This window comes from Paroedura picta, chromosome 12 (assembly GCF_049243985.1).
Source record: "Paroedura picta isolate Pp20150507F chromosome 12, Ppicta_v3.0, whole genome shotgun sequence".
In the NCBI taxonomy this organism is placed as follows: Eukaryota; Metazoa; Chordata; class Lepidosauria; order Squamata; family Gekkonidae; genus Paroedura; species Paroedura picta.
Genome location: NC_135380.1, coordinates 703,650 through 715,745, shown reverse-complemented (window position 1 = coordinate 715,745; position 12,096 = coordinate 703,650). Strand labels below are relative to the sequence as shown.

General features: G+C 51.9%; 1 protein-coding gene and 1 non-coding gene across 2 annotated transcripts; one reads left to right on the top strand and one right to left on the bottom strand.

Annotated features, from left to right (window-relative positions):
• Positions 1-83: 83 nt before the first annotated feature.
• VPS11 (VPS11 core subunit of CORVET and HOPS complexes) lies at positions 84-12,085 on the bottom strand. Its single transcript, XM_077306624.1, has 16 exons — positions 11,916-12,085; positions 11,589-11,737; positions 11,054-11,189; positions 10,308-10,471; positions 9,952-10,199; positions 7,606-7,807; positions 7,254-7,405; positions 6,161-6,347; positions 5,593-5,736; positions 5,000-5,188; positions 3,567-3,728; positions 2,132-2,271; positions 1,815-2,017; positions 1,194-1,365; positions 368-590; positions 84-265 (listed from the first exon to the last, which is right to left on the bottom strand). Exons 1-16 carry the CDS (start codon positions 12,049-12,051, stop codon positions 116-118), a joined length of 2,757 nt encoding a protein of 918 aa, XP_077162739.1. The 5' UTR covers positions 12,052-12,085; the 3' UTR covers positions 84-115.
• TRNAT-GGU (transfer RNA threonine (anticodon GGU)) lies at positions 3,286-3,354 on the top strand. Its single transcript has one exon. It is a non-coding gene; the product is annotated as a tRNA-Thr (tRNA).
• Positions 12,086-12,096: the final 11 nt, after the last annotated feature.

The following is a 12,096-nucleotide window of genomic DNA, read 5'->3' as shown; positions in this document are numbered from 1 at the left end:
CCTCCCCTCCCCCGGTCGGCGCAATGAGAGGCGGAGTCGGCGAGGCCGGTGGGCGGAGCAGCTTTATTGGCGGCGCCCCTCCCCTTCCCTCCTCCCCTCCCCTCCCCCCCCCCGCTCAGGTGCCGCGGCGGGCGGGGCGGGGGGGCTCCCTGGCGGGCGGGCAGGCGTCGGTCCCGGCCGGGTCGGTGAGCAGCGTCAGCTTGTGGAAGACGCCGCGCCCGAAGTGGTCGGCCACCACCGCGAAGCCGTCCGTGGAGCGCTGCAGCTGCGGGGGGAGGGAGGGAGGGGCCGTGAGCGGGGGCGGGGGGAGCACGCGCCCCTCCCCCCAGCCCCCACCTCCCCCCCCAGCCCCCCAGCTGCCTTATACCTGGTGCTGGAACTGGTCGTGCAGGTCCCGCTTCTGCTCCTGGGCGCGGATCATGTCCATGACCTTGCGGTTCTCGGGCAGGCAGGTGGGGCACTCTGAGCCGCTCTCCGAGTAGCTCTCGAAGCAGTGCTGGTGGAAGGAGTGGCTGCAGAGGAAGTGCACGGAGGGCAGCTCCAGGCCCCCGTTGCAGATGCTGCACTTGGTCTTCTGGAAGATCTTGGGGCTGCCGGGGGGGGGGGGAGGGGGGGAGGAAGCACACCACGGTGGGACAAGGGGCCGGCTGCGCGCTCCCCCCCCCCCCCGGGAAACATGGCTGACACCCCCCCTCGGCAGCAACCCCCCTCGCGGTGCCCTCTTGAAACCTGGGAAATGGGAATCATTTCCCGCACCTGACCCTTTTGTGCCTGCATCAGCCCGCCTCATAGGAACGGTGGATTCACACAGGCATTCCAACATCTTATGACCTCCCCAGAGGTCTGAAGGAAGAAGACAGACAAGCCTTTGGGTGGCTGAAGGGAACCTCCACCTTCAGAGGAACGACACCTCTGAATCCCAGAGCCAGGAGGCCTCAGAGAAAAGCTCTGGCCTGTCCTTGGCCCAGCACAGAAACTGGTTGGTACTTTGTGAACTAGGATGCTGGTCTGGATGGAGCTTCACTGGTCAGAGGCAGCAAGGCTCTTCTCCTGTACTTATGACTCTTCCTCAGTAACATCTGAGCCCTGCCCTGTGTGTGCATTGGATTTGTGTTGTGTGTGTATGTGCGATATTCCCTCTGAACACAGGCCAGGGCCCCAAGCCAGAGCCAGGCAGAGCAGATTGGGTCTACCTGTTTTTCAGCTCCTCGATCTCTTTGCGGATCCGCTTTGTCTCCTCCCGGTATTTCTGGATCTTCTCTTCATCCTGCTCAATCTGGCGGCTCTGCTTCTGCAGCTTGCTGACCAGGTAGTCCTTAATGACCGACAGGGTGGCTGTCGAATTGTGAGCCAGAGTCTGCACAACTGGAAGAGGCAAAAGGGAGGGGTGGGCAGAAGTGCTTCCTTTATGCTTTGTGGAGCCAGGTCTTGCCAAGCCGCTTCGTGCTCCACAGGTGGCCACGCCTTGCTGTCAGAGTGAAACACAGAATATTCTGGAAGGACGCCTTCTGCTACACAGCCGCACTGGAGTCCAGCCCCCTGCTGCAGCTGGTAGGGGATTTCATGAGGGGCCAACACAGCAACAGGGCAGTCATGAACAGTGGCCTGTGGGCATGAGGACTGCTGGCTGGGAGCTCTTTCTGGGCAAGGGAGAGACTGGAGGGACAGCATTGCCTCAGGTTACAGCAGCCAACTTTGCCGCCTGCCTCTGCCTCCATGGGCCTGTGGAGCAAGGGGCAGGGTCAAGAAGCCCCAGCCTGGACCTCCCTCCCTCCCAAGAGGAGAGACCCCACCCCTTACCCCACTCCTCTCACCCAGCAGGGGGGGCATAAGGTTCTTGGCCTCAATGTGCTTGAGTACAGCAGTGATGTGTTCCTTGCAGTCCTCCTCCTTGTGAGCGAAGTAGCCCAGGGCTTGTTCCCACAGGGAAGGCTCCTGGTCTCCATACAGCTCACAGACCTCCACCACCTTCCGGTACTGCTCGCTCTGCATGTGGTAGTGCATGATCTGCTGGAACCTGAGAAAGCGGAGAGGGCCAGTGAGACCCTGGCCCTGCCCAGCTTGTTCCACACATGCCCAAGGAGCCCTCTGCAGGCCCCTCCCCCCACCCAAAGGGGAACGGGGCACTCACAGCTTGCCCTGCTCGTAGAGGTACAACACGCCGTCCTTGAAGCTGTGCATCTGGCAGAGGACCAGAGCTTTATCAAAGGCCCGTCGGAACCTTCCGCTCTTCAGCAGGGAAATGGCTTCGCTGTGCAGTTTCTCTTTAATCTGCCAGGAGCCCAAAGCCACAAAAGCATCAGGCTCAGCTATAATGAAACTTCTGCCTGATAGATTTGCACCACTCCTGGTTGGGGGCTGGGATAATATTTCTCCATGCCTGAAACTTGACAAGATGCTGCCCATCAGAATGGACAGTGCTGAGTTAGATGGATCAGTGGCCTGGCCAAAACATCCAGCCTAAGCTGCTGCAACGTGTTCTACACGGGCTGGCCTTCAAAGAGAATATAGAATCTACAACACGTGCCAAATTCAGCAGCTGGAATGGGCTGAAGGAATCATGTTGCTCCAGTTTGGCTCCAAATTTGCTTCCAGGCCCAATTTAAGGTGACTTGTTTGGATTGGAGCCCACATACGTTAAGGACAGCCTAAGCCCATGTTTATCTACCAGACCACTATGGTTATCTTCAAGGCCCTGCTTTGGTTGCCCCTACTGCCTGAAGCTGGATGCGTGGCAACCCAAGAATGGCCTTCTCAGTTGTGGCACCAAAATTACAGAATTTGCTTCTCAGGATGAGTCTTTTTTTTTCCAGCAGGTGAAGACTCTTGCTTTGTATGGCATTCCCTCTCTGATTTTCTTTTACCCTTCCTCCTATCCGTGTGGTTGTTTCACACACTCACAAACATACATGCACTTAAGGAGGGAGGGATTTAGGTTTTGGTATCTTCTGGCTTTAACTAGAACTTTAAAGATCTATTATAGGGTGCTTTGAACCACAAAGGTAGTTGAACCATAATACTGTAATAAATAAAACAAAAACAAATCTATATGTATTTATTTAATCATTTTATTATTTACTGCCTTGGGGATCCTAAGTTGGGCGAGAAAGTGCCTTAAAAAGACTTTAAAAATAGGCTTCTGAAGCTCCACCCCCAGCTACACATTTTTAGTCTTTAAGGTACTACTGGACTCTTGCTCTTTTCTACTGTTAAAAAGCAAACAAAGGTTAAGTCAGGGCAGCCAGCACTGAGGGGGGTGATGGGCCTTAGGTAGGTTGGTGAGGCGCCATGGCTCAGTGGCAGAGCATCTGCTTGGTATGTAGAAGGTCCCAGGTTCAATCCCTGGCAGCAGCTCGAGTTTAAAAATGGATCAAGGAAGGATGTAGCTGAAAGACATTTCTTGGCCTGAGACGCTGGAGAGCCACTGCCAGTCCAAGCAGACGCTACCTTGCTGGGTCAATGGTCTGGTCTGTATAAAGCAGCCTCATGTATTCCAGATAGCTACCAATGCTGCAAGATAGGTCCACACAAGACGCCCAACCAAGGCCTCTGAGGCACAGACATACCTTTGGGTCCTGCTCATGGTCCCAGCTCTGAAGGCGGAGCTCCAGCAGTGTGTCATACACCCCCTGAGGAGAGTCCGGCTGCACCTCAGACATGTGTTCGAGGAAGGCTCGCAGCTCCCGGGAGTTGTTGGCAAAAATGGGAATGAACTCCTCCGGACTGGCCTGCAAAGCAAGAAGGGAAGGCAGCGGCCAGGACACATTAGCAGAACAATAATAACTTTCTTATAGTCTGCCCTTCCCAGCTGGCTCACGGTGGGTAACAAGAGGTAAACAAGTAATTAGCTTACATGGTTAAACGGGTTTTTTTAATGCTTAAAATTAAAATAAACTGCCTCCTTTAAATCCTTACAAAGGGGAAGTCCGTTTCTGTTCCTCAGTTGCTGCTTTATGGATGGCGCACTGCTGTTTTCGGGAGGCTAGTGTTTCCTCGGCATTGATTTCCTGACCTCAGCCATAGGCCTGACAGAATAGCTGCTTTGCAGGCCCTCTAGAACTGCTGAAGGTCCTCAAGGGCCCTGTTCATACCAGAGAGAGCTGTCCTCCAGATTGGGACCAGGACTGAATAGGTCCTGGCTAGGCCAGTTTTATTTCTTTTGAGCCAGAGATCCTGAGGAAGCGCTGTTCATTGCAGCTTTTTTTTGGGGGGGGGGGAGGAGGGAGTACAGCAGAAGAGGTGGTCCAAAAAATACAGGGGTCCAAGACCATTCAGAACTTTAAAGGCTAGCACCAAAACCTTGAACCTGATCTGGTCTCTGATCTGGTGCCAGTTTAGCTGGTAGACCTCTAATGCAATGTGGGCTCTCCATTGAGTTCTGGTGAGCACCCATACTGCTGCATTCTGGACCACAGTTGCAATTTCTGGATCTGGTTCAAAGGCAGTCCTGCATAGAATGAGTTACAGAAGTTTAATCTGGAGCTGACTGTTGCATGGACCACGGCTGCTATGTCAGATGCTGCTATGTCAGATGCCGACAGGTACAGCGCAAGCTGTCACACCTGGTAAAGCTGCAAGAACGCCTGGCAGGCAACCAATTGGCACCCAGGAATACTCTAGAAGTATCTGGCTGCAGCCTAGTACATTGGCTTCAGCCCTGAAGGCCTCCAGGACAATGGGTCACATCCAGCCCAATTTTATACTCATGAAATGAGAAGATTGCTAAAAAGGCTAAGCTGAGGATCACAGGACCCACAGAAACAACAGGCATAACTAGGGACTGTGGCATCAACAAGGTAGGGAAGGAGAGCCAGGGCAGAGCCCTGAGAAGCTTTCTGCCAGCAAGAAAGAGCCATGTGCAAGGCTGGCCGCCTGCCCACTCCCATGCACTAAAGCCTTTTCTTGTTGGCCGGCTGGCCGGCCTGCTGAACTGTCAAAAAGCACCTCAGTCCCTGGCTGCTCCCCTCTCAACATGGTGCTGCCACCCTCGGGGGCATACCTTCTGCCCTTCAGGCACTGCCAGGCCTTCGCAATTCCCCGCTGGCCGGTAGACTGTGCACAGGACCTTCAGGAGCTCAGTGGTCTCATTAGGGGTGTGATGCATGAGGATCTTGCCATAGCGCTTCATGTTGCTCTCGGCCTGCTCAGAGGGCAGCCTACCGATGTAGTGCAGGGCCTCCTGGTAGTTCTGAGGGTGGGGGAAGGCACTTCATTTCACAAGAGTCATCAACCCCCCAAGAACCTGAGCAAGTTCCCAAGCAGCCTCCCCCTCCCCCACTCACGGCCCCGACCCGGGGTTGAACTCGACTGAAACCCTGCCATTGCTCCTGCAACGCCAGGTATTAGCCCAGTCCTTCCATGGGGTCCAGCCTAGGAGGAGATGAAAGCAACGGGTTTGTCTGGCTGCTTGAAAGACCTGCTGCTCCGCCTGAGCTAGCTTGAAAGGCCCACTGAGCAAGAGGCCGTGCTGATGCCAGGCAATGAGCCCCAGCAGGTGTCATGCCCACTTTGGATGCCCCAGAAGAATACAGCCCTCAGCCGCCAGCTGAGGTTTTTCTCCAAGGAGTGGCAAGAGGAAAGGTGGTTCCTCACCTTGATGTCTTCCAGCTGGATCTTCAGGTACCACTCATGGTGCGCGTGCTTCTCTGCCAGGTACACAGCATGGGAATAACAGCCCGCCTGGCGCAGCACCTTGATAGCTGTCTCCACATCAAAGTGCACCTCACTCTCACTCGTCTACATGGGAAGAAACAGCAAAACAGCTCCCAGATAGCCCACAGTAGAAGTCCAGCTGATTTCCATTGGATTGGGAGCTACCCCTACCCACCTCCAGTGTCTGGAGCAGAATGCCCCTGGGAATGCCCCCAGTTCCAGCAGCAAGAATACCATGACTCCCCTCCCCCACGCTAGCCACCCCTTTCAGATGTGAGCCAGGAACACCATCTCTCGGAAGACAAGTGAAAGAACATTCTGTTCTCAAAATGGGAAGGAGCAAGGCTTCAAAACTGCCTGAGCCCCCCAAAGCACCATCTTGCATGGGATGGCCCCCAAGGGGCTTTCCTAGACTTTAGGGATGTTCTTGAAGTCTGCAGCAGAGTTCTGCACCCAGTGATCCCCAAGCGCTCTGCAACAGTGGCCCCAGTACTCCCTCCCATCTAACCTTGATGAACTCCTCCAACTTGGCAATGTCTTTTAGCTTGGTGTAGCAGTTCAGCAACAGCGTTGTATGGTCTGCATTGGCCAGGGACTGCAAGTGGAGCATCTGCAAGTAGGCTGTCAAGTTGTGTATCCGCTGAGCGTCCAAGAATTTGCGGATGACGTAGGATGGCTCTAGCTTCCCAATGGTCCTGGGAAGAAAGGTGTCTCCTTAGGATCCCCGCAAGGAAGAGCTTGCAGAAGAAGCCCTCCAGCCTGCCACACACAGCAGCCACAACACCCAGCGCCCCACCTCACTGTGCAGGGCAGCAGATGCCTGATGTGCCCAGATTCTGCAGTCATGGCACAGCAAATGAAATCCAAGCATCAAAGTTGGCATTTATCAGGCAGTAGGCATTTTCCTAAGAAAATCCCCCCTCCCAGTTTGGTGTAGTGGTTAGGAGTGCAGACTTCTAATCTGGCAAGCCGGATTCGATTCTGCACTCCCCCACATGCAGCCAGCTGGGTGACCTTGGGCTCGCCACGGCACTGAGAATGTTTCTCTGACCAAGCAGTGATATTAGGGCTCTCTCAGCCTCATCCACCTCACAGGGTATCTGTTGTGGGGAGAGGAAAGGGAAGGCGATTGTAAGCCACTTTGAGACTCCTTTGGGTAGAGAAACGCAGCATCTAAGAACCAACTCTTCTTCTTCTTCCCCTTGCACTGACCAGCAGTGGTCTTCAATGGCCCCTCATAGAAGTCTTATTGTCACTTACACCCTGATTTAAAAAATGCAAAACTTGCAAAGCAAGTACTCTCTCCACTGTGCCACAGCCCCTCCGCCCTCAGAGGCAAGCGTCAGGCCTGCCTGTCCGTGCTGCCCACTCTGTCATAGCCCCTGAGTGTCCACTTAAAAAAAAGAAGTCAAGCAAAATTTTGAGTCATATATCAGGTCCACTTGCAAACCACATGTTTGCAGAACTCGCATTCTTCTCAGGAATGCTGCCCTAGTACAGCTGCATGGAAAGGGGGCGGAAGAGCTTAGACACAGAGCCCAACTCCATGGAGTGCCAATGGCTTCCTGCCAACACAACAGGCTCTTCTGCCTCTTGCCTACCGGATATACTGCTGAATGGCCCCATCATGATTGCCTTTGTTGTACAAATGGTCACCATACTGGCGGAAGATCTCAGACAATCCATCACTATCTAGGTGGTGGCTCCTGGCCAAGTTAATGGCCATTTCAAACAGGTTCTTCTTGAAGAGCATCTGCGGAGAGAGAAAAGAAGTGGCTGATTCAGACAGCTTGCCGGAGGCGTAAGCGGCAACTCTTTTTGATTCCCGGTGGGGAGCTGGGGTGCCGGGTCTCCACGTGGAGATGCCGATCCACAATTCCAGCCTGAAGGACCAAGGCCTAGGCTCAGATCCTGCTAGCCCCAGACACTTTTGCCATGAGTCCCCCAACTTGCCTCCAACTTGGTCTGTGTATCCTTCTCCTGCAATGCATGGAACTTCCCATCTCTAGTCAACACATAAAGGCATCCCCACTCGGCCAGGACGTCCACCACGTCATCAAAGACCGAGCTGTAAGCAATGAACTTGTTGCTGAGGTCATACACATTCAAGATTTGCTTGTCAGAATTCTGTGGGTCACCTCCAGCAAAGTCAGACCTGGAACACAGAAGAACAAGGAAAAGTCTCCCTGGACAGATAAATCTGACCCCCCCCTCCCCAAATGTACACCATGAAAAGAGGACAGTTTGAATGAGTATAATAACAGAAGAAAGAACCTATCTTAGGGTATAATAAACATTTAAACAATCTTTAACCGCTCCTGTGGAGCGGATTATATAAAAGGGTAAGGGCTGTCTGGGAGGAGTTAGGGCGGGCCTGATTGGGCCCTCCAAGTGTCCATCCAGGGCCGAGCAGCCAATGGGGAGCCGCGGTAAGCGTGGCTCCCCATTGGCTGCTTCGACCGGCCGGGGACTCACCACACAGACTGAACAGGCAGCCCACATGGTGAGTCCTCCACCCGGGGTGCTCCTTTCCAGCCCTGCTGACCCTGTCCTTGGGGGGGTGGCCACCCTCGGTTGACCTGTCCTCTCCGTGATGCTCCGGGGTGGGGGGCGCCTTATCCCGACTGCTCCTGCGGCCGACAGAAGGCCCAGCCACGCTCCAGGGTGGGTGCGGAGAGGCCGCTCCTGCAGCTGGAAGAAGCCCCAGCCATGCTCCGGGATAGGTGCGGGGGCTCGCCGCCTTCTCACGGCCCCGGGAGCAACCTTGCCGCCTCACTGATGCAAAGGCTTCCCCGGGAACTGGTCGCTAGTGCCCATTTTATTTAGCAATAAAATGGGCTTTATTCCTAGTTTAACAATTAATGCAAATAAAAAGGTAAAGGTATCCCCTGTGCAAGCACCAAGTCATGTCTGACCCTTGAGGTGACGCCCTCTAGCGTTTTCATGGCAGACTCAATACGGGGTGGTTTGCCAGTGCCTTCCCCAGTCATTACCGTTTACCCCCCAGCAAGCTGGGTACTCATTTTACCGACCTCGGAAGGATGGAAGGCTGAGTCAACCTTGAGCCGGCTGCTGGGATTGAACTCCCAGCCTCATGGGCAAAGCTGCCTTACCACTCTGCGCCACAAGAGGCTCTATTCTATTAATGCAAATAGAAATGTCTTATTTCTGCTTTTAATAGAACAACCAAAACGGCCTCCAGATTTAAACCGTTTCCAAAGGTATTTTCATCAGTGGTTGTTATCAGTGGTTGTTTTTCCAACTTAGTGTTTGCTGGTGAAGTTCTTCACTAGAATCTATTCTTCTTGACAGAATTTAAACAATATAAGGCCAATATATATATTGTTTAAATTCTGTCAAGAAGAATAGATCCTACTGATGAAAATACCTTTGAAAACGGTTTAAATCTGGAGGCCGTTTTAGTTGTTCTAGTAAAAGAAGAGATAAGACATTTCTATTTACATTTATTGTTAAATTGTTTAAATATTTATTATAGCCTAGGATAGGTTCTTCTGATACAGGCAAATGAAGCAATTTTCTGCTCATGGGAAATATAGGCACTCCACAAACACAGATTGTGCATCTAACTGTACCACTCCCACAAGCTGTTAGTCCCTGCAAAATCCCCACCTCTCACTTCTGCCATCTGCACATTGCCTGTTTGTGTCTTCTACATTGCCTACAATGTCTGGATTCACAGATCTCATTGCCACTGCTTGTTGTAACAGCAAGCTGCACTCAGAAGTTGTATGATTGTTATAATTACGAAGGCACCTAAAATCTGTTCGAACTCTTAGGAACTCTTAGTCTTCATGACCAGTAGTAGAGACCACCTTTTCAGAGATCAAATCTCTCTGGTCACAAGTGATCTCCCCCGAGTACAGTGCAACTCTACTGCCTATGTAGAAAAACCCTCTTAATATTTGGACAGAAATTGTCTAATAGTTTCACAATACATAGGTCAGCAGGACACCATACGAGAAAGTCGTGCTGAGGCAGTCTTCATAAACAGCCACCATCTTGGCATCATTGATGCAGATCCCACTCAAGAGAAGTAGCATTGCCTGTGGACAGGGCCTTTTTGCACAAGTGGCAAAAGGCCAAGAAAAAATACCCACCAGTTCTTATTGCTTTCTTGCATAGAACTGGAGCTCTCCAGCAGGAACAAAGAACTGGATTGACTTGCTCAGGCTTTGCGACAGTGAAAATGTGGAAAAGCACCAAAAGATACTTAAAAGGCCTTCGCCCCAGAAAATAAAACAAATCTAAAACAAACATGTCTGTCCTAAGGAGCCTTACTTTGGAGAAGTCTTCCGGTCCTTGGACACAATGACAAGGTAGCCCCGATACCAATGGGCAATAAGCTTCTGCCCCTCAAAAGCAAAACATGGCCCACGCTCATCAGGCTGATACAGATACACACATTCATCCCCTGCTACAATAAACTGGAGGTCCTGGGAGGGGTCACTCAGAGTAGAACAGCGCAGCCCACAGCCACGAGTATCCAATTCCTGTCGTGGATAATCCTTCAGAGAAAGTGTGTAGCTCTGTGAAGTCAACCAGACAAAGGCAACAATGAAACTCATTAGTTAGGATAGTAGGTGGGCCATGTTGTCCCATCTTGATCCCTCCCCTAGGCAATCCCAACATCATACCTGGATGCTTTCAGTGGTAGCAACAAACAGATGAGTTGTTTTGCCAGACTGGCGGAAAGCCAGGCCGGTAACTGGATAACTACCTTCATGGAGTGTCTGAGTCTTACTGTGCCGGTCTCGTGTTATGTCTCCTTTTGTAAGCACAACGCTCCCATCAGTGAAGCCTAAGGAAGCAAAGGAAGCGAGTATTGTATTCTCATGGCAAATTAGAACTTCTGGTACTCTCTACCCACAGAAAACAGACTAATTTTAATGGGGTTAGTTGTTGTGACCCGCCTCGAGCCTGTCGGGAGAGGCGGGAAATAAATCTAATAATAATAATAATAATAATAATAATAATAGTTAAGTTCCATCCACATGGAATGCTGAAGCAGCATTCTAACACTGAAGTGTATTATTATTGTAGTAGTAGTATTTATTTAGATTTCTAGCCTGCCACTCCCAGGCTATTACTATTATTATATGTCCTATATTCTGGGACTCATGGTGGATTATAATAAGAACAAGCATAATACAAAAATATAGATTTAAAATAAATACATTGTTATAAATACTAAAACAGAAATTAATCTAGCTGCCTGCTCTTTTGTCATGGGAAAGTGAGACCATAAGATGCCTGCTTGAATTTGTCAGTAGGTTCTAATAGAACGGCCAACTGAATAGGTTGTTTAATTATTATTAATACTATAACTTTGCACTACACTAGCAAACCCTGCAGCAGCTGCACTGGCTTTGCTTTCACTTACCAATAGCCATGAAGTTCAGATTCTCATGGACTGTAAGACAGGACACAACTGTGGGCTTATTGGCTGGTATTGCAGGGAATATCCTAGTACACAGAGGATTCCCACCATCACGTTTCTCTAGATTCCAGACTTTGACCTGCATATCACCACAAGAAGACTTTATTAGGAAAAGCAGGATCCTCTGGAGTAATTTGCACTGAAAGCTAAGAGCTGCTGCCCATAAAATATGGCTCCTGATAGAACAGCAGAAGTTTACTTACCCAGAGTTCACTTTTACTCAATCCTTCCTCCAAAAAGTTCAGGGTAGCATCTATCATTTACCACTAGAGAACCCTGTTAGGCAGGTTAGACTGAGCATGTCTGACTGACTCAAGGATACCCAGCAAATTCAGTGACAGAAGTGGACGAACTTGGGTCTTGCACATCCAAATCCAGCCACGCCACCCCCACACACACACACTAGTGCTGTGGCTTGCAACTGGACTCCTCCTCCACAGTAGCTGGCTCACAAAACAATCTGGCCTCCCCCATTTACCAAAGGGTTGATTCCTTCTTCGTCCTCCCCAACAGAAACCAAGATACTGTGCTGCTTCAACTGATAGAGGTGAGTCACTCTCAGCTTATAGGCTTGAAAGCTGCTGAGTTCCAGGGAGCGCGGCAGGAACCATATCTGGCCTTCCATATGTAGGTTTCAGTTAAGGCCTTCTGGGGAATAGCATGAAGCAGGGCCCCATCCCGAGCCTGCCTGCCTTCCGCCAAGCCAGGCCAGGCCAGGCGGCGCACCGCAACCCCGGTCCCTGCGAGCGAGGGAGGGAGGGAGAGGCTGGCCCTGCAGGCCTGACAGCCCCAGCGCTAAGGATATCCCCGAAGACCAGACTGCCCCGGCCCGAGTCGCAGACCGCGATGCCCGGCGGCAGAAGCAGGACGTGGCCGCCGCCCTCGGCCACGGTCTCCCGGTCGAAGAAGGCGAAGCGCCGCCACTGCAGGTAGGCAGCCATCTTGCCGGGCCCGGGAGCGGTCACGTGAGGCGCGGGCTTGCGCGC

What these genes read in the sequence shown, in the direction of transcription:
- VPS11 (XM_077306624.1), bottom strand. Translation starts at nt 12,051, where the DNA reads ATGGCTGCCTACCTGCAGTGGCGGCGCTTCGCCTTCTTCGACCGGGAG. An exon ending in GACCGGAAGACTTCTCCAAA is followed by an intron (nt 7,808 to 9,951) that starts GTAAGGCTCCTT and finishes TCTGTGTTCCAG; the next exon opens with GTCTGACTTTGCTGGAGGTG. An exon ending in GCCATTCAGCAGTATATCCG is followed by an intron (nt 6,348 to 7,253) that starts GTAGGCAAGAGG and finishes CTTTCTTCCCAG; the next exon opens with GACCATTGGGAAGCTAGAGC.